This window comes from Mytilinidion resinicola, assembly GCF_010093595.1.
Source record: "Mytilinidion resinicola strain CBS 304.34 unplaced genomic scaffold BDZ99scaffold_20, whole genome shotgun sequence".
NCBI classification, from domain to species: domain Eukaryota; kingdom Fungi; phylum Ascomycota; class Dothideomycetes; order Mytilinidiales; family Mytilinidiaceae; genus Mytilinidion; species Mytilinidion resinicola.
Window position 1 is genome coordinate 465684 of NW_022985456.1, and position 27441 is coordinate 493124.

The following is a 27441-nucleotide window of genomic DNA, read 5'->3' on the forward strand; positions in this document are numbered from 1 at the left end:
ATCCACAGCCCCTATTCAACCTTCATATCCCCCGTCAGCCGACTCCCCAGCACCACCGTGACCCACAAGCTACCACTCACAGTCCCTAAGCATACTGTTATAGCGATACCGCATCTAGCAGGCTATCATATCAGCTCTCTCCTCCCCACGTCTCTGAGCAGGAGTTCGGTGGTACTGACCTAAAAACCGCGAGCACACGGGCGTGAAACGGGAGTACAGTAAAACCCCGTTACATGTTTTCGGGGTATAGTGATATACTTCACAGAGTGATACATTCTGGCTTCCACTACATTCCAAGCTTGTAGTAGTAGATGGCGTGGGGGTGGGGTAGCTAGGGGGTGGGCTAGCCTATCTCGAGTTTGGGAGTCGTGGGCCCTTCGGGTGTGTAAGTACCTGGCGGTGTGGTTGGAGTTGATGGAGATGTAGATCTTGCCGAACTTGTGGTGATAGACGGCATGGGTGTGGGGTTTCTGGGAGGTGGGTTAGCTTTATTTCGAGTCTGGGAGCAGCTCTTGTATACATGTTTGGTGTGTGCTTGAAGTTGATGCAGAGACCGCGGAGCTCGTAGGAGCAGATCGGGTGGCATCCCCAGACGAGCCCGCCGTTGTGAGAGCAACATCTTCTAGCCAGAGACCTACGAGGTCGGACCTCCCTTGATCCTGCGGTTTTGGGGGCCACTGCCTTATGGAAAGCCCACGCGTGACTCTTGGTATAGTGATACCACCCCTCGGAAGAAGGCGTATTACTATAGCGGAGGTCTAGTGTAGTTGAGATAGTGATGGCTTGGGGGGCCACGCTGGGTGGGTATCGCGTGCGTGTATGGATTTGAGAAGTTGGAGGTTGAGAGCAGCGGTAAGGTAGCGAGATCGAAAAGCGTCGAGGAATTGGTCGTGGAGCGTTTTGAGGGAGAGAAGCGAGTTGCTGTCACCTCTTAAATCTGTGGGTGCATGGCTCTTGCTTCCCGAAGCCTATGGCGTCCATTGCCGTTGAAGCAACGAGTAATTGCTCATACACCCTTGAGTAATCGGATGATCTAGCCCGAGTTTTTCTTGCAGGCCTGCGCATGCTCGCTGGTAGAGTGGTGAAGCGTCTTTATACTGCTGCAGTTGGTGTAGTAAGTACGCAAGGTTGTAGACGCTCCTCAGCGTGTCGGGATGCTCTTTCCCTAAAACCTTCTCCCACCCCTCCAGCACTTGTCTATTCATCTCCTCTGCCTGCTTGTACTTCCCCTGCTCTTGCAGTACTAATGCTAGGTTGTTTAAGCTTCTTAGTGTGTCAGGATGCTCTTCCCCTAGCACCTTCTTCCTCATCTCTAGCGCTTGTCGGTTCATTTTCTCTGCTTCCTGGTACTTCCCCTGCTCTTTCAGCACTGTCGCTAGGTTATTCATGCTCATTAGCGTGTCGGGATGCTCTTTTCCTAAAACCTTCTCCCACCCCTCCAGCGCTTGTCCATTCATCCCCTCTGTCTGCTCGTACTTCCCCTGCTCTTGCAGCACTAATGCTAGGTTATTCATGCTCATTAGCGTGCTAGGATGCTCTCTCCCTAGCGTCTTCTCTCTCGCCTCTAGCACTTTTCGGTCCATATTCTCTGCCTCCTTGCACTTCCCCTGTTTTTCTAGCACTGTCGCTAGATTGCTTATGCTTTCCAGTGTCCGGATGCTCTTTTCCCAGCACCTTCTCCCTGCCCTTTAGTGCTTGTTCGGTTAAATCTTCTGCCTGCTTGTACTTCCCCTGGTGTAGCAGCACTGCCGCTAAATTATTCATGCTCGCCAGAGTCTCAGGATGCTCTATTCCTAACGCCTTCATGCTCCCCTCCAGCGCTCGGCGGTTTATGCCCTCAGCCTCTTTATACTTCCCCTGGTATTGCAGCACTGTCGCTAGGTTGTTCATGCTCGCCAGCGTGTCTGGATGCTCTGCCCCTAAAGCAGCCTCCCTTGCTTCGAGTGCACCTTGGCTCATCTCTTCTGCCTCCTTGTACTTTCCCATCTCGTATGCATACCACGCCGCCTTGAAAAGAACCGACGCCCACGCCTCGACCGCCCGTCCACCAGCTGGCTGACAAGCTACCACTGCTCGTGCATGTGGAAATAGCGCTTGACATACCGCCCAGTTCTTGTACCGTCCCACCGGATCGTTGTCGTCCATGAGCGTTATGTATGCCTCCTTCCACTCCTCTAGTTCATTATAAACCTCTAGCCATTTCTTTATCGAGAACTGCACCAGCCGGTGCATCTCAAACTCGCGCCCATCCAAACTCATCCAATTAAGGAATAGTTTGTCAGCGTGTGAATGTCCTCTTCAAAGTTGGCTTCTCTATCCTTTTCTCGCTGATATTGGCTCTGGAGAAGCGATTCCGGAATTCCCTGTCGGTCGAAAAAACTCATCAGCGAGAGTAGTCGAGCGGCAGTAGGCATCCCTCTACGGATATGTTCGAATGAGACCTGTAAGGTGGCGATGATGGAGTTAGATGCTCTGCCGTCCCTGCGGTTGTCTCCTACGTCCCTTGCAAGTAGACGGGCTCGGTCATGGTCGTTTCTGTGAATTTCGTCTATGTATCGCGAGATAGTCATACGCGGCGCTCTCTGTTCGATGTGAGCCGCCGCCTGCGTGATAGCAAGGGGCATGTAGTCGAGAGCTTTAAGCAGTTCAGTCGCGTTGTGCTCGTTCGCATTGCTGAGCTTCTTCTGGAGAAGAGCTAGTGCTTCGCGACTGTCCATCGGCTTGACCTCCACGAGGCGATCTCCGCGTCCCGTCAATCTGCGCGCCACGTCTCGGCTCCGAGAAGTGATGAGGATCGATCCGTTGGGCGATTGTGGTAGAAAGTCTGACAGCGGCTCTGCTGCTTGATCCGGATTGCTAGCTCCTGCCACTTCCGCCTCGTCGAATGGAGGGAAGAGGACGTTCGAATCGTCAGCGTTGTCGACAATCATCACCCACCGCCCGTTCGACTCGTCGCATAACCAGCTTTGGACGAGCTGGAGGACATCCGCTTTGGGGTTGTCCCACCCATCCATCTTCGTCACTTGAACGATTTTGCGATAGCCCTCCTCGAACGTCGCTCGTGTATCTGCGTGCACCCAAAACACCCACGTTGTCGGCGACTCGTCCTGCACCAGGTAGGCATATTCAATGGCAATTTGGGACTTGCTGTGCTGGCAATTAACGTCGGCGTTACGCTTGTGAAGTACAGCACTTACCCAACGCCTCCAAGGCCAACAAGCGCCGCGCGAGCTGCTGGTCTCGTGCAGATCTGGCGTACCCTGTCGAGGCTGTTGCGGCTGATGAAGTCGATGTCCCGCCGGAAGGGGACTGTCGAGGATGGGGGAGGCTTTGGGCGGAGGGCGTGCAGGACGGTAACAGGGCCTAGACGGCTTAGTAGAAGCACTTGCTATGGATATGAACTTGGTACCGTATGAACTGAGTATATAGAGACGGGGCTCTTGGCGTGCTAGCCGATCACTTGGACCTATTTGAGTAGGTAGGAGTCCAAAGTCGACTGAAGGTAGCGCGCCAAGAGTCCCGTCTCAATATACTCAGTAATTACGGTATGGAAGGACGTTTTGGAGCGCGATGCGCGATTGAATTACACACCTTTAGATCCTTCCCATTCCTTCCAGTTTTGAATAACTTTCTCTTGCGCGCTCTCACACATCTCGCTCAAAAGGCCCACAACGGTTCGGAAGTCGTCGTCTGAGCGATATCGGAATCTGATCAAGGTCGTGTGATCCTTCTTGATCTCAACAGATTCCGCATTTCGCATACCGGGGACCACGGCTGACGCCTTGGGGACTATCTGTACGTATGTTAGAGACGCGCCATCCATCATTCACGCCAAGAGAACTCGCCATCATCGAACGTCCCGCTGGAAGGAAGGTTGGATATGACTCGAAGCAGAATATTGTGAAGACTTCCGCACTGATAGCCATGTATTGCCTCAGCTGTATTTCTAGCCACTCGGAATCCCTCTCCAAATGCTCAAGAATTGCTGTGTCAGCGTGTCGATAGATCGATGTTACGTTGGCCAGCACTTTTCCCCATGATGCGTTCTCTGTACCTCGATGAGGCGTTCCAAAGAACATCACCCCATAGGTGGAAAGCTTAATGGCTTTCAGGTGTTCTCTATCGGAATCACCTGCCATGTTTGAGTGAATCAAGGCCTTTTGTCCTGTCAGCGCCGACCTCTACATTGACACGATTTCACGACAATGCCTCCCAAGCTATGGGCAAGAAAAATGATTGGGCGCCGCTCGGTCTTGTTGGTCCTCTGTCAGTAAAAGCCGCACAACTTCAACCACTAGGGCACTTGCCTTTGATCTTCGTCGATACAGGCTCAGACTTGATACAAGACTCATGGAATGACCGTATAGTGTCTGGTGCGTGAGATGTCCCGAGCTCCGCGTTCGCGAGTCGTAGCCGTAAGTGAGCACTCGAGCATTCGGTATTTCTTTCGGCAGCAATGCTTGCAGCCACAGGACATCGTTATCTGCCGTCCACGACTTCTCTCTGTCCCCGTCAAGGCCGTGAACCGCGACGATGCTGTTTGTAGATGCTGTGGTCAGCCTGAGAAGCTCGCAGGCGCGTTGATTATGCTTACTCGATTGATGGGGCTTCGCCCTCTACCAGGCACTTGATACCATATGAGCTTTCTTCGGGAGACGCTGACTCTGGATCGTTCTTGGACTGGTATTCATCGGTCGCGAAGCTCATGTTCTTGATGGAGTCACACCAGATCTGTACTTTCTCATTGCTTGAACAGGTAGACATATCTTTTAGATCGGATTTTGTGAGACCTTGCAAATCCTCTCCACAACTCGAGAAGCCCAAGCTGACTGAAGAAAGGGATGAGCGACTGTTGGAATGTGACACGCCAGTAGGGGCTACACTGGTTACTCTGGATGAACCGTCACATTCTGGCTCAGGTAGTGCCCGTAGGGCAAATTTATGCATGTCTTTTCCGATATGTTCCAAGAAAGAGTTACTTCCCAGGTCGAACTTTGCATCTTTCGCCTTTTCCTTCTTCCAGTCGCCCTCGTAAATCGAACAAACGGGACATCTGTCTAGTTTAGGTTCGTCAAATATCTGGCATGCCGTCAAGAGGTCATTCAGGTACTCTTCAGAAACAGCATCTCGATGGAATGCCCGAACATGTTCACTAAAGGCGCCTTCTTTAGCGAAATTGCGAGGGTCTGGGCAGAAGAAACACGTCCATCCCCGGAAATCTTGGTGCTCCGAGAAGACATGTGTTTTCCACGCTCTGAAGGTATCAAACAAGCGGTTATTCTGTGAGCAGTCCGGAAGGTAGCACGTGTAGGGCTGCAGATCCTCTGAAACATGTTTCCTGCAAACTTAGCATATGAAAGGCAAAGCACAAGAGTCTTAAACTAACCTCCACTGAGATGGCTTCGCAGTCTCTGTCAGAATAGTTAAATTGCAATATGGGCACTCGACTCCGGTATCCTCGTTGAAAAATCTCGGCGGCATTGGATAGTCAACTTGAAGAGCGATCGCTGTCGGCGGTGCAGCTACAGGAATCTGTTCAACCATCGTTCCCAGCGGAATGTCAGGTACGAACTCTGATAACTGATTTGTAGTGGCTGTTGAATGTTGTGAACGAGGCGGGGGAGGCATTTCAACTCTTTCAGCTGGAGGTGCTGTAGGTGTGCTCGTCGGATATTGGATCTCGGTATCTGGGACTTGTGTTGGTTGACGGCGAGAAAGATCCTCCAGAAAAGGTGAGTGAGGTGCAAAATCGTGTTGGTCGATGGGTATCTTCAATTTACCCCGGCGTTCCTTCGCGAATTCAAATCGATGCATCCGCTTGGCATTTGCATTGATGAGCACTTGTTGTTCAAATCGTAACGGGCTCTGTTGCTCAACTGCTCCCTTTGAGGACACTAGCGCTTGAATCTTCTCTTCCGTAGGACAAAGATCGTCCGAGGAAACTTTCACACGAAGGAGGAATATCAGATGCTCCATCAGCGACGAGTAATTGGCTTTGTGCTTCTCAAACGTACGATCAGCGTTGCTCAGACGCGAGGCTGCGCTAGCCTGCCGGATTGCGACTCCCAAAAGGACAAGGAGTCTAAGCAACTGTTCAACGCTGAGCTTTGCTTCTTCTAGGATAACGTCTCGGTCATCTTCTTTGCCTGCGCCTTCGGCTTGTGAAGGGTCTCTCTTGGTGCTGGTCTGCTGGTCTAGTGATACAACATGTGCCTTGGACCCATCTGCAAGATCTCGACACAATGTTGCCCATGCCTCTAGTGTGCTCAATGAGCTGATGACGACGTTCTTCGCCGTAGCATCGTTTCGCAGGCGAAGATCAAGAGAGTTTGGCGCCCTCGCACTTGCTCCAACCCCGGCGTCCCATAGATTGAAGTCACTCAGGCGATTTCGGCCAAATGAGACTTCTTCGGATTTGGTGCGCTGTTAATTCCTCGTGAATCTGGGAAAGCCATGAGTAAGTATTCCTATCTGCGTCTGGTCCAATATGACGATAAGTATAAAAAGACTACCAACGATCGAAGCTTACCTTGGCGCTTCTTAGGCTGATTTCCACCTTTTCGAGCTTCACGAATTGCACACTCTTTAAGCCTGAGACGGCATTCCCGGGTGATCGAGCGTATAGTGATAGAGTGGGTATTGTCCTGAGGAGTCTCCATCATATCAGCAAGTGAAGAATCTAAATGCAAACTGTGAACGAGCTGGCTGGGGATGTCAGCGTTGAAGAAGGTTATCAGTGGGGCATGCGTGCCTTAGACCCTCCAGAATAGGATCAACTCTGCCCGTGCACATTGTGGATTTTATGAAATAAAATCACCAATCAGAGAGCACCATGTACCGGGCGAGACTAATTCCTCTGAGAGGGTCTAAGGGATTTTAGTCGCAGTCTATAAGGGACGGGACTAACATTAACCTAGCATCTCCCTATTTAATGCTACACATCGCCCCTAATCGGCTAGGTGGCAAGGTAAGATTATTAAAGGACTTTAAGATTGATTCCATTGCGTATAAATAAAGGTAATAAACCTGTTTAGAAAGAGACTGGTTACACCAAAAATGCGCCTAAAAGGTCACAGACGCTTCTCAGAGAAATTGGGGGTTTGCCAGGGTAGAGAGGGGTCGGTGCTAAGTTACGCAAGCCACCAAATTTCACTTGAAGCGGCAGGGTTCCGAGATAACGCAGGCGGGGTTCATGGAAAAAGCACACGCATGCTGCATGTAGCTTCGGTGGCGTTGTTGCGTGACCGGTAAGGGTCGGGCATCAGATCAGTGCCTGCCCACTTGCTACGGCCTGCCATCCACTTCTGACACCACGCGAGCAATTCTAATCCCTATACTCTACCTTTCATGTATCTTGATGACGAAGATGATTCCTGGGTCGACGTTCAAAAGTTCTCAGATACTAATAGCAACGCTGCTGCTGATGCTGCTAATTCTGCCCGGCAAGGCGGCTCGCTGGATGGCCTCCGACAGGCAACGAGATACAACTTCACAAGCTTCCACTGGTTCGGTCTCAGGACAGCAAATGCTCAAATGAAGGCTGCTATCTCCCCAAGAGACGTTCGTGTGATGTCTCGTTCGGTTGAATTAGCTCTCACGCTGGAAGAGCTAACACTGCATTCAGGTCAATCGCTACGCACTGGATCATGCAACAAGCATGAAAGTCGAAGCAAGCCTCGCAGGCGAAGATGCCGAAGTCAACGCTCCACTACCGGTCCGAAACGCTGGCTCAGCGGAAGAAAACGAACCAGAACAGTATTCAGCCTCAATGACCCAAGCCCTTCATACTGTCTTCCACAATAGCACAGTCTTGCCTTGTGATTGCGAGCGCGAAGGCGGGCAATTCCGTTTACTCGATACGCATGTTTGTGCGTTGCGATTAGATGGAAAGTTGGGGGTATCTGGCGACAGTAGCCACTGCTTTTTTGAATCGGTTGTTGCAGTTGACGAAAATTATCAATGGAGACACATACAGTTCCAGATACCGAGGTATGGCCGTTCGGATATCGACTATTGAGTCAAAAAGCTCATAAAGTCTCGCAGAACTATCAGTCAGGTTCACTTTGAAGACTCTTCCAGCGACACTAATGACGGCACACTCGGCCCACCATACGAGTTACTGAACGATGTTTGCCGGATTTTTGAGAGCCGCGTTCTTTACCATAGTATCCCTATACGCATTGAAGGCAGTGTACCTAATCACACACTGTATAGACTCAATCCTGAGGATGGAGGTGAAACAATGCATTGAACGAGGTAAGTTATGTATTGGATGAGCATCTATCTAGGCTACGTACGCCGTATATATACTCTGTGTGTGCGGAGGCTTACGTAGCCGTACCGTAGAACTGTGTGGGCTAAGTATAGGAACCGTGTTCTATATCAAGGTAGCCGAGCTAACCGTACCATACTCCGTAGGCTAGCTGGCTAAGAATACGTACTCCGTCAAATCCTGTATTCATAGATGACTCTCCCATGGACTACGCGCCGATTCCGCTGTCGACCGCACTCAAAAACAATCTTCTCTCATCAACAAGCAAGATACAGCTAGCCTTTACGTTATCCAAAGCATTCTGGCAGTACTATGAGTCAGACTGGATGCGAGCAGCTTGGAATTTTCAAACAGTACAGCTCCTTCCCCAGCGCGATGAGGATGAACGCTGTGGAATCGCGACACTGGATTGTGAGGCGGAAGTACCATTCTTGAAAATTGATACAATCTCCCCGGACGGGCCTTTCTTCTCCGAGTACGAGCCGCAAAACCAGCGCATGCACCGTTACCCGTATATCCTCAATTTGTGCCTGCTTTTAGTTCTACTATGCACAGAACAAGGTTCGCCACACGAATCTTCTCCTACGCAGAATCGAATTTATTCTTTTTGTGCCATGAAGATCAAGCACAAGCAGAGCGTATGGCCCGTTATCGAGCTTTCCGACGAACGCAAGAGGAAGTATAAGGAAATCGTCCGCAAGTGTCTGCCTAATCCGCGCGAAGATATCTGCCTCAGTCTTGCGGAGAGACGCGCGTGGTTGAGAGACAATGTTGTCCGCCCTCTGTATGAACTTCTCCAAGACATGCAGTGCTCGGACACGGATGATGCCCCAGAGACAGAAGAAGCGGGCCTCCAAACCAACCCACAAATAGACATGGACGAGATTGCCAAAACCCCAAGGTAGGTTTCTAAACAAAGTCTCGGCACTTGGGCTAAGAAAGTTTCAAGCAACGAATCAAGAAGATGGATCAATAACATCAAATTTTCGCCCATGCAGAGATATATCTGTCAGGAACTGAAAAACGACAAAAAAGGAAGACGGCCAAAAATTGCAATCATTGATACGGGGTATGATGGCGAAGCACGTTGGCTCGATAATCCATTCAAAAATCGACTAAGCCAAAAGGACGAGGCCGGGACAATTTCTCAAAATTGGAAGGACTTTTGGGAGAATAACGATCAGCCCCAAGATGATTCCGGCCACGGAACTTCTATGCTGTATACAGTCATGAATATCGCACCTTTTGCCGATGTCTGCGTTGCGCGTATAGCGGGAAATAGCGAAGATTTGCGTCAGGAGGATTCAAGGACGACTAAAAATCTTGCAGATGTAAGAGATTCTGACTTTGAGGTCCCTTCAATTAGTGACGCTAAACCCGGGCCACAGGCAATTCGTTGGGCTGCGGAAGTCCAGGAAGCGGACATTATATCCTTGTCTCTTGGCTGGGAACAAGAGAAATTGGTTGAGGGACGCTATGTTATAAGCAACGTTATCTTTGATGCACTTGGGAAACGAAATCAAAAGGTGTTGCTTTTTGCTGCCGCCTCAAACTATGGAGGCGGTCGATACGAGCTGTTTCCAGCAAAGCACCCAAATGTCTTCTCTATCCGGGCAACGAATGCGCTTGGCAAACATGAAGACTTCAACCCTCCTTTGCCTGACGATGGCAGCGAAGTAGTTGGAACGCTGGGGGTGGGCGTACCCACGAAGGAAAGGACCCACGAGGAGACTGGCAGGACGGGGACCTCGGTAGCAACAGCTGTTGCCGCTGGGTTCGCGGCCATTGTCGTTGCTTATATCAACATTCATGGTGAAGGTCGCTTATGGGAAGGCCTAAGGACTCACACGGGGTTTACCAGACTACTCCGTGAAGGTATCTCAACGGAACCCGAAGCAAGGAAACGTTTTGTCACGTTGGAAAAGCTGTATGGAAATAATTGGAAAAGGCACTTTGAGTCTTGTCTAGATGGAGTTACTTCAAGACCGAATTAGTCCCTTTACATTTGTCATGAATGCTGCATCATTTTACAAATGTGATCTATCTTATGAGCCACGTCGCGGCCCACGGTGCATTTGAGCAAAATGAGACGGAGGAACTGTATTCTACCGAAGGAGCTGACCAGAGAATCACCCCACACTGTTGATGTACCTTTTAGGCAACCCTTACCAATTTCATGCATGCAGCTAAAGATTTGCTTGACAAGAGTGTGGTCTGAGTGGATCGGAACGTCTGTCTGTAAGGCGAGAGCCGCTGCAGGCTGGCTGTATTCAGTCAGATCAATATGTTGAACGAACGCTCTGCTTCAGCATTGATGGAAGCTGCCATGCACGAAGCAATTCGCTCTGGCAGGCGCCTCAGCCTCCAAAGCTAGTTGGCTGTATAAGGCACGGGAGTCAAGGCGTTCTTGAGCTAAAATTCGCGCATGCCATCACCTCCATACTTCGCTGGTACCACAACATCACTAGATAATACGTTTATCTGTCAGATGCTTGACATACACCCGCGATCAAACCGCGAGTTCTTAGTGCGAAAGAGAGATATCAGAATATGCATTGAACTAGGTCGTCACCTAGAGCGACAGCACCAGTGCCTATCATTCCTTCATAGCATCGACCATACTTCTTCTCCATCCTCAAAGTCTACTTCACGGACCTGACCGTACTCTTGCTGATCAGCAAAGTATACCACATTTTGCTGCGTAACTGTGTCTGCCTCCAGCTCAACATCCTCAACCTTGTCGTCTCGATCCATGAAACCTGCATCTCCTGGATCATATGTCTCGACCTGTACAGTTGGATTTGATCCCCATGGCTATCGCCGTCCTGCCTCCTTGACTTCATGCAACCGGTAGGCGAGAATACAATCGCCTAGGATCTTGTAGGACTCCGCGTTCTCTCCGCCTCTAGTTGCTTCCGCTCTGCCCTCCACAGCGGCATGCTCATTGATATGGCCACCTCCACTCAAGCCACCGTGCATCTCAGCCGTGCGTCGGTTCGAGTACTTCAAGCCTTTGGCAATTTTGAGTCCAGTGACGATGAACACTGGGCCAGTATTCAGAGCTCCGTCGACCTGTTCATCCTTCTTGCGAAGCGCCTTCACATCCGCTCCCGTAGGATTCTGGCTCAAATACCAAGACTCAACTTCGTTGTATTCATACACCGTCCGCAGGCTACGCTCCTTGCTTGCTTCGGCACGGCCTCCGAAGGCCTCGTAGAGTTTCGCGGAAAAGCTAATATTGATCGACCCATGGGCTTCGCGCTTGACGTCTCCCTCGCCGGCGCCGGCACCTTTCATAACGTTCGGAAGAGGGTCAAGGAATCCGATTGTATTCTCGGGATGGAACATGTTCGTGATAATATTGCCGATCTTGATTGGTCCGCCCTGAATATATTCGAGATCGGGCACTCGGAGATAATACTTCTGGTTTCCCTGCGCGGCTGGCATGGTGACCGAATTTGTGGGGTAGATGTGGGCTACGGCGTGTAGATGGTTTTCAGCAACTAGTGCAATGTTTTTGGAGAAAGCTTCTGGATCAGCTCGGTCTGCGGGCTATGATGTCCATTTGTGAGAGCTTTTTGGAGCACGAGGCTGAGCCTGAGCCTGTGCGTCGGTCAAGCTCTGAAGCCTGGGAGCAATCTTCAGCCGTTTGCATAATTTAGAATCTGCGCGTCACACTGCCTAGAGCGGCGCTTGTCGTTGATAAGACAGACTGAGATTTGCCCTCGTGATTGGCCTCTGAAGGTTCCAACTTGGTTCCACGGAGAGCATTATTCAGCTGCTTGCATGTGGTATGGCTTGGGAGTGTGGGGGCTGGGAGAGATCCTCAGCTACATGCATGCAGTATTGCAGGAAGACGTGCCCATCCGCTCAGGCCACACTCTTGTGAAGCGGGAATTGGATATGCTAGCAGGGATGGCCGCCAACCTGTTGATGCCACCCTCTTGTGGAATGGCGAGTTCTGCAGGTGTTCAGTCAGGTGGCATGGGACCCGTTCAACTGGTTCTATCCATGAATCTGTGCTTTTGATCAAGGCTTAAAAACTTGTTCCTTTAGCGCTGTGGCGCTGTAGCATTCTAAAACCTACCTATCAGACAACAAAAGGTGGAAGTTATGTTGCAGCAAGGCATACAGAGTTATCAGCTAAACAGATCCTACCACCTGACGCACCAATAGCAGGCAGGCCGACCCGAACAGTATTCTACGAGTCTGATTAGGCCCACAGCCTCGTTACAAAGGCGAAATTTAGCCAGCGTTGGTTAGAAAGAAGCGGGAGCTTTTGACATGAGACCGGCTAACGGAGCTTTCTAGTAGTAAACACTTACGAGATTTGCTATTCTACCAAAATGTAGTCGGAGATGTCCAAGGGTAGTGGCTCAGCGGTAGGCCCGTGAGCGATAGAGCGGCTCGTCCCGCGATCAGACTAAAGAGTGGTCACAGTGAGTCCCGTGCATGGGGCCGAGCCAGTGGCGAGGTAGTCAGGATAGTGTATTGTAGGTACCAGCGCCAGCGTCCACTTCAACCGAACCCGCCCTGCCGCTCTCAATGATAGGGCCTAGACATCCGCAACGGGAGCATCGCTAACTCTTTCAATCTAGACAGCTTCTTCACCGACTCTTGGAGCGGGGCCCAGGCGGAAATCGTGCTCTAAACTATGACATACGGCGAGGCTGAGGCTGAGTATGTAGTGAGGTGCAGCAAGGCTGTGACTTGAGGTGCGTCGAGGTGGAGTACGGTCGCTGAAATGTCTTGGCTGGGCGGATGTAGGGCGTAACGACGCTCAACGGCCCCCAAACTGTACCTTCGTGCAGCCCCTTCTCGTAATCTGTCGGTGGAAGTCGATGAGAGAGGTTTAATTTGCGATTACTCCGATCACGTGATAACAAGAATGGAGGACAAAAGATGTCGATTCTATATAGGAATCTAGCTAGGCTATATACACGTAGGGAGGGCCCGTGCGGCCCTAAATATTGACTAGATCTATAGTAGGAAGGCCTCCTAGTATAGATCTACACATCACGTGTATAGAAACCTATACATCACGTGTCTAGCCATCACGTGCCCGAATATCAGCCGGACGCTGAGAATTCCACAAATTGGCCGCATTAGCCTTTGCATTGTTACACAGCGTTTATGAAATGCACTAACCACAGGATGCGCGAAGGAGCTGCACAGCATATCATCACGTCCGGTGACCTACCACCGTGTTTTATGAGGATATTACGTCACGTGACATAATCTTGGTGGCAAATTTTATAGATTGGATCACGTGACGGAATCTCCTCGTAAAACACGGCGGTAGCGCGGAAACTGAGTCGATCCCAGTAAACCACCTTTTCTGGGCTAATGTTGAGTCAGCTTGAGGATTGATTGGCTAAGAGGCTGCTATTACCCCTTAAAGGCGTCCGAAAATACTGCCTTATACGGTGATTTTGTGGCTTGATTTTAGCGCTGGGTTGCCGGACGTGAGTGTAATCCTTCGAATCTTTGCTCGCTCGATCGCTCTAGTTATGAAAAAGAAGAGCAGTATCAGACTTCTTGCACGACTTATTAATCGGTATAAGACACCCAGGTTTTGGTGCAATGGCTTATGCGCAAAGCAAAATGCGCGTGTATTAGTACTAAGAAGCATTAGGCAGCAACTCCAATTCACTCTCAGCCTCGATGTTCGCCCATAAGTTCCCATGTTCGATCTTCCCTCTCCATGCTTAGGAAAGCTCTCGAATGAGTGCTGATGCGCTCTGTTATCTGTAGCCGTTCAGGACGTTGCCCTCCGTCATGTCTACTTCGGTAGCAAAATCTTCGCGGCTAAAGCCCGAAATTCGTCTGGCTCAAGCTGTTTCCCAGTTCGAAGGAGACCTTTCAAGCGAGCAGAAAACTGCCTTCCGTACCAATAAGTCTCAATCGCTACATTCCCCTCCAGATCCCTGCGATGTTATGCGACTCACAGCCGAGATTGACCGCCGCGTGTCTGGAAAGGGTGGCGGCCGTTGTTTTGGACCTCGTTTTATGAATTTCGTACAGGTAGTCCAGCAATTTGCTGCGCTTGGGGACATTGTTGTAGGAGGCTCTCAGAATATAATCGCATGCAGCGTCTGGTCGCTAGTGCGGGTGTCATTACTTGTTAGTGTTTCAACCTCCTTGGCTGGTTTCTCTGCTAATCTCATCAAAAGGCAATTGTGAACTTCTCGTCCTACCTCGAAAAGCTTTCGACCCTCTTCATGACCGTTGGTCGCTCAGCACCACGCTACCAAAGCATGGCCATACTCTATCCTCGATCCAAATGTCTACAATCAAACCTATCTGAATACTTTATTGTAGTAGTTCGCCTTTGCCATCAGCTATTGAAATTTACACAGAAGTCGGCGATTCGACAAGTCGTGTCTACCTTAAGCGACTCGGACTTGAAGATGTTTCAATCAGAGCTCGATCGCTGGGCGAATTCGATCAAGGAGGAGATAAACTTCCTAGTGGCAAACCAGGTTGAGGAAGAAGCCCAAGAGAATTTCCACTTCAGGGTTCGATCTAGCAAGTTTTACAAATCCGCATCGCACGAGCAAAAACTAGCCACAAACCTTCGAGTCCTCGAATTCTGCTCTAAGTATGATCAAGAGACGACGTGGAAACAGACTCGAAAAGTCGGAAACACAAACCTCTTCAGTCAGGTCGCCGAATACCAGGACTGGAAAACCAAAGATACGTCCTGCACACTCATATACACAGGCAAATTAGGATCGGGGAAGTCTGTCTTGCTTGCAAACATTGTCGACGATCTGCATATTCACGACGGAGGTAAGGATATTGCAGTAGCCTATTTCTTTTGCAGGCACGACATTGCGGAGAGCTTGAAGGCACAGACAGTTATTGGTTCTCTAGCGCGACAATTGTTACGCACGGTACCAGACCTTGCTATGGTAGCAGATTTGTGCGAAAGGACCACTTCAGCCCCAGATTTCGGAACAGTAGGCAATTTGCTCCATCACGCCTTTCCATCTCATCGTAAAGCGTACTTCGTCCTTGACGGGATGGACGAATGTAACCCTTCGGAGAGAGACACACTGGCTCAAGAACTCCGGAAGCTCCAGAAGACCCTTACGCTCCTTGTCTGCGTTTCATTCAGACTAGATCCAAACACCGCATTGGAATTGAACCCCGAACAGTTTGCTGCCGCTGCTACAACTGCAATCCCCGATAATAACCCTGACATCGAGGAATTTGTTGAGGCGGAGTTAGCGAGATGCCTAGAGTGCAGAAAGCTGGTATTAGGGGATGCTGCTCTTATAATAGAGATACAAGATGCTCTCTTACAGGGATCTCAAGGAATGTTCCTCTGGGTGGCTCTCCAAATCCAGTCCTTGTGTAATATGAAATCAGACCAGGATATCCGCGATGCTTTAGCGGATCTTCCCGAGGATCTTTCAGAAACGTTTTCTCGGATTCTACGGCGATCGGAAGGACCGGGAAAGTCTTACCAGAGACAAATACTACAGCTCGTCACAGCAGCCTACCGGTACTTGACAATAGACGAGCTTCGAGAAGCCCTGAGTGTAGTTCCAGGAGACCAAGTCTGGAATCCTTCAAGGCTCCTGAACGACGTATATTCGACGCTGGCTTGCTGCGGATGCCTCCTCACTGTTGATGAAGAGGAGTCCACTATACGTTTCATACACCATAGCGTCAAGCAGTTCCTCCTGGGTGGTTTCCAAGACTCAACCAACACAGCTTTCACGATGGACAGCGCACAGAGGACGATGGCAGATATTGTTATCACCTACCTCAACTACGGCGTCTTTGGAACCGAACTAAGCACAATGAAAGTTCCACAAATAAGAACAGCCTCAGCGCCGTCTAGCATCATTCTTTCAGCTCTAGGAGCTTCAAGCAGTGCCCGAACTGCATTGAAATTCTTGAAGTCTAAAAAGCGAGCTGACTTTGATATTGGCAAGACTATTGCAGAAGCGCGTAAACCGTTCCAGTCTCATTTGGTGGACGCATTTTTCTTCCACCCTTATGCTAAGACGTACTGGCTACAGCACGCCCCGTACTTCTCGGAGCAAGAGCTAATTATGTGTGACTTTCTACTCGGACTTGTGAAAGGAAAGATCAGGAACTCGACCTTTCCTGACAAAGAGGGTAATACATTGCTCTGGTGGGCGGTTAAAGGGGGTCACGGGGCCGTCCTCAAGCTACTGCTTGAGACGGGCAAGATCGACGTCGAGTCTGCGGATGAGGATGGACGCACGCCGCTATATTGGGCAGCAGAGAACGGCCACGAAGCCATGGTGAAGCAGCTGCTGGCGACGGGTAAGGTCGACGCCAACAACAACAGGCTCGGTCAGACGCCGCTGTTGGGGGCGGCTAAGAACGGGCATGAGGCTGTGGTAAAGCTGCTGCTAGCAAAGGACCAGGCCGAGGTCGACTCCAAAGACAACGAATATGGTCGGACGCCCCTGTCGTGGGCGGCTGAGATCGGGCATGAGGCTGTGGTGAAGCTGCTGCTTGAGACGGGCAAGGCCAATGTCGAGGTTAAGGATAAGATTGGCGGGCAGACGCCGCTATCGGCGGCAGCACGGTACGGGCACGAGGCCGTTGTCAAGCTACTGCTTGAAACAGGCACGGTCGACGTCAACTCTATTGATAATTCTGGAAACCCTCTCGTCAGCCTTAGGGGTTATTCTGGAAACACACCGCTATTCTGGGCAGCAACAAATGGGCATGAGGCCGTTGTTAAGCTGCTGCTTGTAATAGGTAAAGCCGACATGGCCTTGAAGTGTAAGGACGGACGTACGCCGCTATCAGCGGCGGCGCACTGTGGGCAAGAGGCCGTGGTTAAGCTACTGCTCGCGACGGGCAAAGCCAACATTAATTCCAGAGATAGATACGCATCAACGCCACTGGCGGGGGCGGCAAGGTATGGCCATGAGGCCGTTGTTAAGCTGCTGCTCGAGGCGAAGGCCGACGTCAACACCACGGATCAAGGCGGATTCACGCCACTATCACTGGCGGCAAAAATGGGGCAAGAGGCCGTGGTCAAGCTGCTGCTTGAGACGGGCAAGGCCAACGCCAACATCAGAAATAGTGTCGGATCCACGCCGCTATTATTGGCGGCAGAAAAAGGGCACAAGGCCGTTGTCAAGCTACTGCTTGAGTCGGGCAAGTTCGACGTCAACATCAAATATAGTGTCGGATCCACGCCGCTATTATTGGAGGCAAAAAATAGGTATAAGGCTCTTACTAAGCTACTGCTCGAGACGGGCAAAGTTGACATCTACACCAAGGAACCAAGGACAGACGCTGCTGGCATGGGCGGTACAAAATGAGCATGATGCCGTTGTTGAGCTGCTACAATCGCATATCAACCTCCTTGGGTAACATATATCGCCTCATACCCAACCATAACCTGTTACCACCCTCTTCCTATATACTCTTTAGGTGGTATACAATGGATTCAAGGAGGCGATATGTTACAGCAAGTCAGCCACGCTTTCGGTCAAGGGCGGTACCTTCGACTTCGCCTGAAATTCACTAGCCCTGTACTGGATGGTTGGAGTTGGCGTCGACTGATTCAGATTTCGGCTTCACCGGAGGCATCGTATGGATGCTACGTACAGGCCCGCGCCGCGACCAACACCATCCTCAATCCTCCAGCTCTGCCCTTGGATATTCCGTACAGTGCCTGCATTTTCGTTTTTCTTTCATTCAGTGTTCAAGGGTAGAACGGGCTGGTCCCCATTTGCTACAGTCACAATCTCGTTCGAAGGTATTTGCAGCGGTTTCCATACATCTTGTCTTTCCTACGGTTTCTTCAGGAGATATAATGAACCATCTCCCTCTCCCGTCTGATCCTAGCCTCAACCCTGACGTATCCTATTTGTGCACCGAAACCGTATACGGCGGCCCATTTGCCATATGTGATACGCGCTCCGGCTAGAGCTAGACATCCGTAGCCGGCCTGGCTGATCTCAAGCGCACTGGGGAGGACGTGAGTAAAGAGCAAACGACCTCGTTCCTGCAGACTCGGACATACTTTGAACTTCTCAACGAGACACTCAGGGGATGGAGCTCCGATGTTCGGAAGCAATTCATTGCAGCGGGAAAGAGTAGCCAATATAAAATTTCCACCATGCCTAAGCCAGATCGCTCTAGATTGCCGCGAGGATCGAGAGAGATCCGTCGCGAAGCGCTACGGCCTAGGTTTTGGATCGAAATGTTACAAAGACTCCCGGATCTAACCGTACAACCGCTTTTTTGATCGACGTGGCGTGCCCGTGGTGGGCCTGCGAGTATTTGGTTCCAGTATTCGACATAAGCGAGGACCTATGTATCAGTGCTGTGATAATAGAATGAGGAGATTTCGACCGATGAGTGGTGAAAGACTCTGTCCAGGATTTCGGTCGTCTTTCTACAAAGAGTTACAGATCTGACCGTTCAACAGATTTTTATCATAGACGCAGCGTGGACACGGCGTCACCTCGGTGTGGTCGTGTTTTATACCAGATTCACGGCCTGGGAATCGGGGTAAAGTTGGAAAGGTCGAGCTTGAGCTCATAGAAAAGTCATGAAGTACCTTTTCAAGTACATACAGTCTTTCTTCGTACGAAGTAATATATTGAACCGCGTGACAGATGTTATGCAGTCACTACCACGTGCGTATCACATGCACATCACGTGCTATGACGATAGGTTGATTCCTGGCCATACTTAGAGCTCTTGAGGTTGAGTCGCAGGAAGCAGCTTTGCGTAGGCTATGATCTGGCTCCAATTGCTGCTTTCTGTGACCTGTTTTGTTACCCGGGGAGGCTTGCGATGGTTTGGTAGAGCAGACAATCGGGCTTCAGGCTGGGGATGCTAGTGTCTGGTGGCTTAGCGAGTCTAAAGACTGATCGAATTGATGCACTTCCGTCTCTTCTAGTTTTTGGAATGCGATTTGGAGCGCCCTTGACAGTGGTAGAGAAGTGTGCTTGCATGAAACTGATTTGAAATATCACCACCTGGTGTATCAATTACCAAGCTATACCGCTGTAAACCACTCGTAAACGCCAGCACCCAGACGGATTGATAATCCAGGAACTGACCTGCTCCACAAGACTTCGTCTTTTTCGATGCCAACTGGAGACCGATCTGAACAAAGCCGCATTGAGCGAGCCAATCACGGCCATAATCAGAGCTGAATCCCTGGACGGGGACGAACCGAAGCTGCGGAGCGCTGGCGTTGCCACATGCATATCGTTGGCGTCCAAACGCCAAAGCACAAAGATCGAAGGCTTGGCCCACTGTCTGCGAACCTCGCCCTCGGTAGTGACCTTCACTGACTTTCTTCATCTTGCTTCCACATTATCACTATGGACTCAATCGTCTTACACCAGCGTAATCATTTCTTCCTCATATCCGTCCTTGTGAACAAACACCTCCCCTTGCATAAAATCATAGAAATAAGCCTGGCCAACTAATGTGAAGCACTCTTCTTCCGTTTTTGCTCGTCGAATTATCATTGGTACAGATACACCTTTGATGACAACCACAATGTCTCCAGCCCGCGCCTGTTGAGGGACCATTCCGACGTACCCCGTCTTCGTTGTGGCTACGCGCACGTGGAAGCAAAACCGACGGGCTTCTGCGTGAAATTTTTCTGCCCCCATGTTCATGTCTCCGAAATGTTGCCAAAAGGCGGGGAGTGACTCGTCATCATCTTGGTTTGCGTCATTTGGGGGTGTTACTGACTCGCTTTCGACCATGGCGACAACGCGTTTGACCTTTTCAACGAGGTAGCCAGGTTCGTACTGGCATTTTGTGATGTCCATGAATGATTTGTAGGAGTCGGTATAGTCTTCGCGTGCTCTCGGATTAGACTTGGACTCAGGACTGCAGACCATAGTCCTCCACGTGATATTATTGTGATCCTGCTCCGTATATTGTGATGAACGTTTCAAAGAGCGATGGATTTCTTCTGCGATGGAGTATAAAGGAGGCCAATCCGAATGATCTTTCGAACTAGAAGATAAATTTCCAAGAGTATCGGAGTCTGCGTAGGAATGAGCCGTGGACTGACGCTTTTGATCTTTTGCATGCTCGTGAGGTTGATTATTGTTGAAAGACTGCAGAGCCTCGTTGAGTAGTTTCATCATATGAAAAGGACGATTATATCGGTATTTGTGAACGCAACCCGAGGATTCAATCTCGCTGATACGGAAGGCAGCAACGAGGATTTGACCTTGCTGTTTACTGAGATGCAGGTGGGGAATTGGTCCCCCTGCAGCCGGAATGGCATCCAGATTGTACGCTGTAGCCTTCGGGGCTGGATTCTCTGAGGGAAAACTGGGAAATGACCAGTCAGGAACCCACGAAGGCAAGTTCAACGACGGATCGCTGAGTGAGGCGTTCAAAAGAACCTTCGCGCCTTGGCCAGAGCTCATAAGAAACTCAGCCGTCCTGATGAATGTTTCACGGACAGTTTCTGTATAGTCTGGTTGAAATCGACTACCCTTTCCTTCTTTAGAGAGATTAAGTAAACCAAATACTCGGTCCCTTGGGTCGGATGCGGAAGCATATCTCGATATCTCCAGCACCTCAATTAGACCCCATTGTTTTAGTTCCTCTCCCGGAGATTGCATCATCCAGTTGCACATTCCTAGCTCATGCATGAGCGCTACTTGAGAGCAACCCCTGATGTTAGGTTGTTCCCAAGGAAAGTTGACTTCCAACGAGAAGTTAAGGACTGGAAATCGATGGCCTATACATATTACTAAGGCCGAGAAGATGAAATCCGCTGAAGCAAGCCAAGTTCCGCACATTATGTCCATTTTCCTTGCTGCTAGAGCTTCCTGAAGAATCCAGACGCGGAAGAACCAAGGTCGAGAGAGAAACTTGCGAAGTACTTCCCATGACGCATCTTCAGAGGTGGGAAGGCCACAAGGACTCAAAGCCCAAGGCATACAGTGCATTTTTTTCAAATTGGCGTCGTTCAAAGTGAGCTCGTGGGCAGCACATATTCTTGCGAGCAATTCAGGTATCCGCTCGCTGCCGTCAGCCTCATGGCCCAGATATGCTACCACTTTCTTAGCAGTCGAAAAGATGTCGTACATCAATTGGACTTGAGAATTCCGCTCCTGGAGATCCATCTGATTGATACAGACAAAGTCTACCCAAAGCAGACGTGGCTGATCTTCGAGTTGGAGAGAAAACAGCGCGGAGTGGAGATTATCGCTGATTGTGATCATATTGTCGTCTAGCCAAAGGACACGAGATGGAGCGGACTGGCCCCAAGTGTATGATAGGCACTCGTATGAGGGCAGTCCGGCAAGATCGACTTCGATCAATGTACCACATAAGTCCGTCTCGTGGAGTGTACGGCCTAGGTATTTTTTGCTGATTTTGCTGGCGGAGCTTTCGTGTGATTCTGGAAACAGCTTCAGAAGCCTGATTTTCGTCCTTCCCTCGAGCCTCCTGTAAGGATATCGGCGGGCAATAGACAATACATTGCCGTCAGGAATGGAGTATAAAAGAGGGTCTGCGGCGAACGATTGAGCATGGAGTCGGGTAGAAGCCATGTTAGAAGGTGGTTCAAATTATATAGTAGCCAAGCGTCGAATTCGTAACATGCGAATACTTCTTTCCCTTGTCTAGATATGTATCGAGATTAATCCATAACTAGGTGTTAGGCAGCAGTGACAAGGCTGTGAGGTTGCCATGGGCTTATCTATGCTGCATACCTAGGTAAGACTCGGCGCGTTAAGCCACACTAATTTGGGTCTGCATGCCCTCTCTGTATTTTGTCGCATGACAAACACCTATTTATTGGCTCTGGAGGAGTCGGCTAACGAACGTGCTAGTATTTGCCGCCTTTTACAGCGGCACATAATATTAGCATCAGATTCCATATTTATTGATCGTGATATCTTTGCATGTTTACATTTTGTTCTCTTTCTTCCACAGCTGCATTCAGAAGTCTCGGATTCATTGTGTAACCTAACGCAAAACCCGTGGATCCGGTCCTGTATGCTAATTCACGTGGACGTTCTAATTTTGATTGACGCGGCGTACATCACGAAGGGTGACTCAATCTTGTCTGCAATCAACGGCCCTAAGGTTAGATTGTAAGTAGGAAATCGCTATGGATTTTCCTCTGGCTACCATTGATGGAATCAGTCTCTCTTTGCCATATTATGATTCTGGTTCGGAGGCGCCAAAAGACTTCGACTCGTTTGGAAAGGAGACGGCCTGGCCTCAGGTCGGGACCATAGTGTCTGTGGTAGCTTAACGAGTCTAAGCATTGGGCAATCTCACTAGGCTCCGTCTCGTTCGGATTTCTGAAAGCGTGATGGGGTGCCCCTGACAGTGGTAAGAAAAGGTGCTGGGATGAAACTGACTTGAAAAATGATGGCCTAGTATATCAATTACCACGCCATACGGCCGTGAGCATTTCGTAAACGCCAATTCCCAAATGAAACCCTTCCGCTCTTGATCCGTACTATCAGCCCTTGAGAGCCTCCAGCCGTCCCCTCATATGCGCCAACATCTCCTGTTCCTTCGGATCTTCCACCTCCTCCGCGACGCGCTGCACCGAAACGCTATCCACAGGCTTCTCCGCACTCGCCGGCAACCGATCCTTCAGAATCTCGCCCAGTATCTTATCCACCTCCGCCTCCGCCGCATCATCCTCGCCCTCCCACAACTCGCTATCCGGCAAACTATCCCCCACCATCTCCTCAATGATCCCTGCCCGCACCAACTCCTGACTCAGCTCTCTCATAGTGCCCGTCAACTCCGGCAGCCGCACCAGTGAATTCACATCCTTCATAATGCCTGTGCTCGCGCGCAGGCTACCCTCGATCTTGCGCATCGAAAACGCCTCATTGACCTGCATCTGCACGCTTTGTAGCTGGGCCTTGCCCGTCAGGAGGCGGCTGGTCTGCTTCCGGATGCCGATGAGCTGGCGGGCGAAACCGCGGGTCGCGTCGAGTGCGGCTTTGGCTTGCCCGGAGTTCTTCTGGGGGCGCTTCGAGGCTTCTAGGATTAGGGATTTGGCCTTGGTTTCGGCGGCTTTGCTCTGCTGGATCTCGCGTTCGAGTTTGCGGACGTTGGAGCGGACAAGGGCGTTACATTTTCGTTTCTGGATGGAGCAGTTAGTGGTGGTTGATAGGGGAGAGGTGTAGGTGGGCACCTGTTCTTCGGGAGTAGGCTTCCAGAGGAGACCACGGATGGTCTCCATGGTGCACCGTGGGGAGGGTCAGAGGCTGAGGTAGGAGGGAGATATGGCTGTTTTGAGTGTAGATATCGTGAAGTGTGTATACGGTTATGGCGCTGTATGTGTGACTTTAAGGTGTTGCTAGGTAGTGAGACGGGAGAGTTGCAGCAGCCGCCCAGACCACTGACGTTGAGCGCGGGGCAGCTCCGACCTCGAGTCCACAGCGGGCCATTCTGTGCGCAAAGAGAGTGCAAAGCGTGCATATTATTTCATTCTACGCTTCGTACTGCCTTTAACAATTATTCTCAGAGTTCTGACCCCGGAATTGGGGCGCATTTTCTGGCGACGGCGTCACGATCGGCTCGCATTTCGATTGCCTTCCACAAACATCTCTCCAGCCTTGAGGCGCTAGTAAAAGGTGCAGCAGCCCTGCGCCCTCCACTCCTCTCGTCTCATCTGCTTCGACACCTTCCTTCACCAACCACCACTCTCTCACCTACACATCTACACTCGGCGACCACCTGAGCCTCTCGATCCAGCAACAACACAACCGTCTTCCCTGTGTGACGTCCGCCTCCGCCTCTTCATCAATATGGCTTCTCAAACCTTCCACCCCGAAGGTAAGCTCTCTCGCTCTTCTATGTCCATGGCCGCCCCAGCCGTGATCAAGTAATACTTTATGTCCTCATCGCTAATTAATCAAAGTCCTCTGGGCCCAGCGGTCTTCCTCCACCGATGCGGCTAAGAATGTCGTATTCCTCAATTTGATTGCGGCCGACGTGCCACCAGAGAACCTGAAACTCGATTTGCAACCCACCAAACTCACCTTCGAAGGCAAATCGACCTCCAAGGGAATCACCTACCAAGTTGAGCTGGAGTTCTTTGCCGAGATCGACCCTAAGGAGTCCAAGGTCCACCACTTGGGGAGCGGCATCGAATTGGTGCTACGGAAGAAGGAAGTTAAGGAGGAATACTGGCCGCGCCTCCTCAAGGACTCGAGGAAGATGCACTTCCTGAAGACCGACTTTTCCAAAGTGAGTTTTGATTTTCTGGTGCAGAATTAGGCTAACATCCCCGCAGTATGTCGCAGAGGACGAGCAGAACGAGGCGCCCGAAGACGACGAATACATGAACAAGATGAACCCCATGGGCGGCGAGGGTGGCGGCGAAGGCGGCTTCGGCGGTATCGATTTCTCGAAGCTCGGTGCTGGTGGCATGGGCGGAATGGGTGGCCTGGAAGGCTTGGGCGGCATGGGTGGCCTGCCCGACCTGCAAGACCTAGCGGAGAACGGCGAAGACAGCAGCCCGAGCGAGGACGACGACGATGAGATGCCGGCGCTGGAAGGCGATGACGAGAAGCCTGCTGCCGCTGCCACGAAAGAAGCCCCCGCCCCCGCGGCTGCTGCCAAGATCCAGGAAGTCGAGTAGATATTCTGCGCGTATCTCTAGGTTTTGGCGTCTTGAATAGGGACAGCGCGTCTTTCTTGACAAAAGACTGGGTGGGAGTCAAAAATAGGGTAATGGTCTGATTGCAAGTGGCGGTGGGTGGTACATGCTTTTCCGTCATCGTGGGAGACGACTTGGACTGTTGTGGATTGACATTAGGCTTTGTGATATATGCCCTAGCAAGTAGTCCTCTATTGAAAGTCAGATCAATCTCCTCTCGCTTTCTATGATGGTCTAAATGCTTGCAGCTAGTCCTCTATCGAAAGATGTCATTCTCATCTCGCTTTCTATGCTATGGTCTAAATACTTATTGCTAGTTCTCTATTGAACGACGGGCCAACCTCCTCTCGCTGTCTATGCTGAGCCAGATGACTGCTGTAAATGCCCATTCCCAACGCCCCTAACTATACCACCTCTATATCCCGTCCACCACAGGCTTCACATTCTCCTTCTCCTTCTCCCCTCCTATTTCAATCCCATAACTCGCATACGGAAACCCCTCCAACGTCTCCAACAACCGCGCCCACCCATCATCCAACTCCCCCGGCTGCCCCTTCACGCTCGCCCCCTTGACCCTCTCCGCCCCATCCACCTCCTCATCCACATGCGCCCCCGTCAGCCCCGCCAACACCTCCCTCTCCCGCCCTCGATACTCCTCCCGCAGCCCCGGGTGCGGACACCACACCACCTGCATCCCCGCCCGCCGCCCGCTCTCCACCCCGGGCACGCTGTCCTCAAACACAAGACACTCCTCCGGCCGCACCTCCGCCGCCCCCTTGGCCCGCAGATCCACATTAATCGTCTCCAGCGCCAGCAGGTAGATGTCGGGCGCCGGCTTGCCGCGGCCCTGCGCGATGCGCGGGTCGTCGCCGAGCACGCGGTGGCGCTGGGCGAAGACGGCGAAGAGGTCGGCCAGATGGTTGGTTTTGAGGTGGAAGTTTGCCTCGTGCGAGGAGGTGGCGAGGGCGAGGTGGGCGCGGGAGGTCGAGAGGGTGCGCAGGAGGGCGGGGACGCCGGGGAGCGGTTTTGTGCTGGGGAAGTGCTGGCGCTGCAGCGCGGAGATTTTGGCGGTGAAGTCGGCGGGGGTGATGGGGAGGTGGGCCCATTCTTGGAAGATGCGTTGGGACTGGGAGGGGGGTTTAGTAAATGGTAGGGTTGGAGAGGGGGTGAGAGGGAGCTACTTCGGGGCCAGGGCGGCCTTGGAGTTGCGCTTTGATGCTCCAGGGGAGTTTGGGCCGGCCGTATTCGGCGAGGACGGCGTTGGTGCAGATCGAGTAGAGGTCTTCGGAGTCGATGAGGAGGCCGTCCATGTCGAAGAGGCAGGCCCGTATGGGTGGAGGAGGACTATGGTGGGATCAGGTTTTGGGGGACAATTGGCTTTGGAGATGCTCTACGTACCTTGAGGATGGAGACATTTTGTCTGTGACGATATGGAGTGATATGGAACGGAAGTTGGGACGGTAATGATCGTGTATGGTGGTGAAGACTCATGAACTTCCTTCAAAATAAAATTTATAGTAGTTACAACCATTCACCATTCGTACAAAGTATTCCGAGTTTCGCACGGGCCCCCACCTTTCAGGGACGAACTGACGTCGCCAGGAAGCTCTCGACAGCTTCAACAGCTACCACAAACGCCAGAATGGATCCTCCTTCAGAAACAGAGCCCTCAAAGACCGGCAACACCCTCAAACCAGAAGCAGACGAAGAACCCGCCTCCGTCCGCTTCTCCCCCAAAGAAGAAGCAGTAAATAAAGCCCCACCATCTTCATCAATACATTATCTGACCTCGCCTTGAGTCCCTCGTCGCAGAATCCGCCACCGAGAAAACAACCGCAAATGCCTTCTTCAGCAAAGGCGACTTCTCCTCCGCCATCCAAGGCTATAATAAAGCCCTAGGCGTATGTCCCACCTACCTCGATTACGACATCGCTGTCCTCCGCAGCAATATCTCCGCATGCCACCTCAAAATGTTAGATTGGAAAGCTGCGATCAGCTCCGCGACTGAGGCGTTAGAAGCGCTAGATCGACTCGATCCTCCACCTCAGAAACCCAAACCTGGCGATGATACCGCGGAGGGAGTGGTCGAAGAGGTGGACGATGACACAGCTAGCAAGATTGAGGCGCTAAACCGCAGCGGCCGCTCACGGGATGACATACAGAAGCTCCGCGCAAAAGTACTTCTTCGGCGCGCAAAAGCGCGACAGGAGACGGGTGGGTGGGCGTCGTTGCAGGGCGCGGACGAGGATTACAAGGCGTTAGCTGCTATGCCGAACCTGACCCCGTTGGATAGGAGAACAGTACAAGTTGCGCTGAGGACGCTGCCGCCGAGATTGGAAGAGGCGAAACAGAAGGAGATGGGCGAGATGATGGGGAAGCTGAAGCAGCTGGGGAATGGGATTCTGAAGCCTTTTGGGCTGTCGACGGATAATTTCAATTTCGTGAAGGATGAGTCGTCGGGTGGGTATAGTATGAATTTCGATCAAGGGAGGTGAGGGTAGGATGGGCTTGGTGAAGATTTGGATCCTGGGACAGGTGT

The 27441-nt window shown here is 51.2% G+C and overlaps 11 protein-coding genes across 11 annotated transcripts; 6 read left to right on the forward strand and 5 right to left on the reverse strand.

Moving 5' to 3' along the window:
• Positions 1–968: 968 nt before the first annotated feature.
• On the reverse strand, positions 969–4707 carry BDZ99DRAFT_511463 (TPR-like protein; the record flags this gene model as incomplete). The annotated part of the gene is made up of 6 exons (XM_033724548.1): positions 969–1607; positions 1873–2294; positions 2381–3147; positions 3198–3309; positions 3831–3907; positions 4664–4707. The coding sequence occupies 6 exons, from the start codon at positions 4705–4707 to the stop codon at positions 969–971; spliced, it is 2061 nt and encodes a 686-aa protein (XP_033571885.1).
• Positions 4708–7347: 2640 nt separating this feature from the next.
• Positions 7348–8017, forward strand: BDZ99DRAFT_480922 (uncharacterized protein; the record flags this gene model as incomplete). Its single annotated transcript, XM_033722360.1, has 2 exons — positions 7348–7560; positions 7625–8017. The coding sequence occupies 2 exons, from the start codon at positions 7348–7350 to the stop codon at positions 8015–8017; spliced, it is 606 nt and encodes a 201-aa protein (XP_033571886.1).
• Positions 8018–8363: 346 nt separating this feature from the next.
• BDZ99DRAFT_145794 (subtilisin-like protein) lies at positions 8364–10324 on the forward strand. Its single transcript, XM_033712737.1, has 3 exons — positions 8364–9173; positions 9222–9603; positions 9661–10324. The coding sequence occupies exons 1-3, from the start codon at positions 8476–8478 to the stop codon at positions 10264–10266; spliced, it is 1686 nt and encodes a 561-aa protein (XP_033571887.1). The 5' UTR covers positions 8364–8475; the 3' UTR covers positions 10267–10324.
• A 497-nt stretch (positions 10325–10821) lies between these two features.
• Positions 10822–12064, reverse strand: BDZ99DRAFT_467152 (uncharacterized protein). Its single transcript, XM_033720956.1, has one exon. It carries the CDS (start codon positions 11717–11719, stop codon positions 11087–11089), a length of 633 nt encoding a protein of 210 aa, XP_033571888.1. The 5' UTR covers positions 11720–12064; the 3' UTR covers positions 10822–11086.
• A 1846-nt stretch (positions 12065–13910) lies between these two features.
• On the forward strand, positions 13911–16308 carry BDZ99DRAFT_425132 (uncharacterized protein; the record flags this gene model as incomplete). Its single annotated transcript, XM_033717080.1, has 4 exons — positions 13911–13958; positions 14027–14395; positions 14446–15375; positions 15484–16308. Coding segments are annotated over exons 2-4 (2100 nt in total), but the record flags the coding sequence as incomplete, so codon positions are not given.
• A 342-nt stretch (positions 16309–16650) lies between these two features.
• Positions 16651–17214, forward strand: BDZ99DRAFT_356070 (ankyrin; the record flags this gene model as incomplete). The annotated part of the gene is made up of 1 exon (XM_033714614.1): positions 16651–17214. A coding segment is annotated over one exon (564 nt), but the record flags the coding sequence as incomplete, so codon positions are not given.
• Positions 17215–21009: 3795 nt separating this feature from the next.
• Positions 21010–21555, reverse strand: BDZ99DRAFT_350956 (heterokaryon incompatibility; the record flags this gene model as incomplete). The annotated part of the gene is made up of 1 exon (XM_033714513.1): positions 21010–21555. A coding segment is annotated over one exon (546 nt), but the record flags the coding sequence as incomplete, so codon positions are not given.
• Positions 21556–22742: 1187 nt separating this feature from the next.
• On the reverse strand, positions 22743–23480 carry BDZ99DRAFT_397288 (vacuolar protein-sorting-associated protein; the record flags this gene model as incomplete). The annotated part of the gene is made up of 2 exons (XM_033716045.1): positions 22743–23381; positions 23433–23480. 2 exons carry the CDS (start codon positions 23478–23480, stop codon positions 22743–22745), a joined length of 687 nt encoding a protein of 228 aa, XP_033571892.1.
• A 208-nt stretch (positions 23481–23688) lies between these two features.
• Positions 23689–25339, forward strand: BDZ99DRAFT_467156 (HSP20-like chaperone). The gene is made up of 3 exons (XM_033720957.1): positions 23689–24076; positions 24162–24490; positions 24537–25339. Exons 1-3 carry the CDS (start codon positions 24049–24051, stop codon positions 24882–24884), a joined length of 705 nt encoding a protein of 234 aa, XP_033571893.1. The 5' UTR covers positions 23689–24048; the 3' UTR covers positions 24885–25339.
• On the reverse strand, positions 25085–26652 carry BDZ99DRAFT_543910 (HAD superfamily hydrolase). Its single transcript, XM_033726801.1, has 3 exons — positions 26301–26652; positions 26084–26246; positions 25085–26028 (listed from the first exon to the last, which is right to left on the reverse strand). The coding sequence occupies exons 1-3, from the start codon at positions 26315–26317 to the stop codon at positions 25318–25320; spliced, it is 891 nt and encodes a 296-aa protein (XP_033571894.1). The 5' UTR covers positions 26318–26652; the 3' UTR covers positions 25085–25317.
• Positions 26545–27397, forward strand: BDZ99DRAFT_491005 (uncharacterized protein; the record flags this gene model as incomplete). The annotated part of the gene is made up of 2 exons (XM_033723079.1): positions 26545–26649; positions 26702–27397. The coding sequence occupies 2 exons, from the start codon at positions 26545–26547 to the stop codon at positions 27395–27397; spliced, it is 801 nt and encodes a 266-aa protein (XP_033571895.1).
• Between the last annotated feature and the right edge of the window lie 44 nt (positions 27398–27441).

What these genes read in the sequence shown, in the direction of transcription:
- BDZ99DRAFT_145794 (XM_033712737.1), top strand. Translation starts at nt 8,476, where the DNA reads ATGGACTACGCGCCGATTCCGCTGTCGACCGCACTCAAAAACAATCTT. An exon ending in GAGATTGCCAAAACCCCAAG is followed by an intron (nt 9,174 to 9,221) that starts GTAGGTTTCTAA and finishes GAAAGTTTCAAG; the next exon opens with CAACGAATCAAGAAGATGGA. An exon ending in CGACTAAAAATCTTGCAGAT is followed by an intron (nt 9,604 to 9,660) that starts GTAAGAGATTCT and finishes CCCGGGCCACAG; the next exon opens with GCAATTCGTTGGGCTGCGGA.
- BDZ99DRAFT_467152 (XM_033720956.1), bottom strand. Translation starts at nt 11,719, where the DNA reads ATGCCAGCCGCGCAGGGAAACCAGAAGTATTATCTCCGAGTGCCCGAT.
- BDZ99DRAFT_467156 (XM_033720957.1), top strand. Translation starts at nt 24,049, where the DNA reads ATGGCTTCTCAAACCTTCCACCCCGAAG. An exon ending in TCAAACCTTCCACCCCGAAG is followed by an intron (nt 24,077 to 24,161) that starts GTAAGCTCTCTC and finishes AATTAATCAAAG; the next exon opens with TCCTCTGGGCCCAGCGGTCT. An exon ending in TGAAGACCGACTTTTCCAAA is followed by an intron (nt 24,491 to 24,536) that starts GTGAGTTTTGAT and finishes ACATCCCCGCAG; the next exon opens with TATGTCGCAGAGGACGAGCA.
- BDZ99DRAFT_543910 (XM_033726801.1), bottom strand. An exon ending in AAGGCCGCCCTGGCCCCGAA is followed by an intron (nt 26,029 to 26,083) that starts GTAGCTCCCTCT and finishes CCCCCCTCCCAG; the next exon opens with TCCCAACGCATCTTCCAAGA.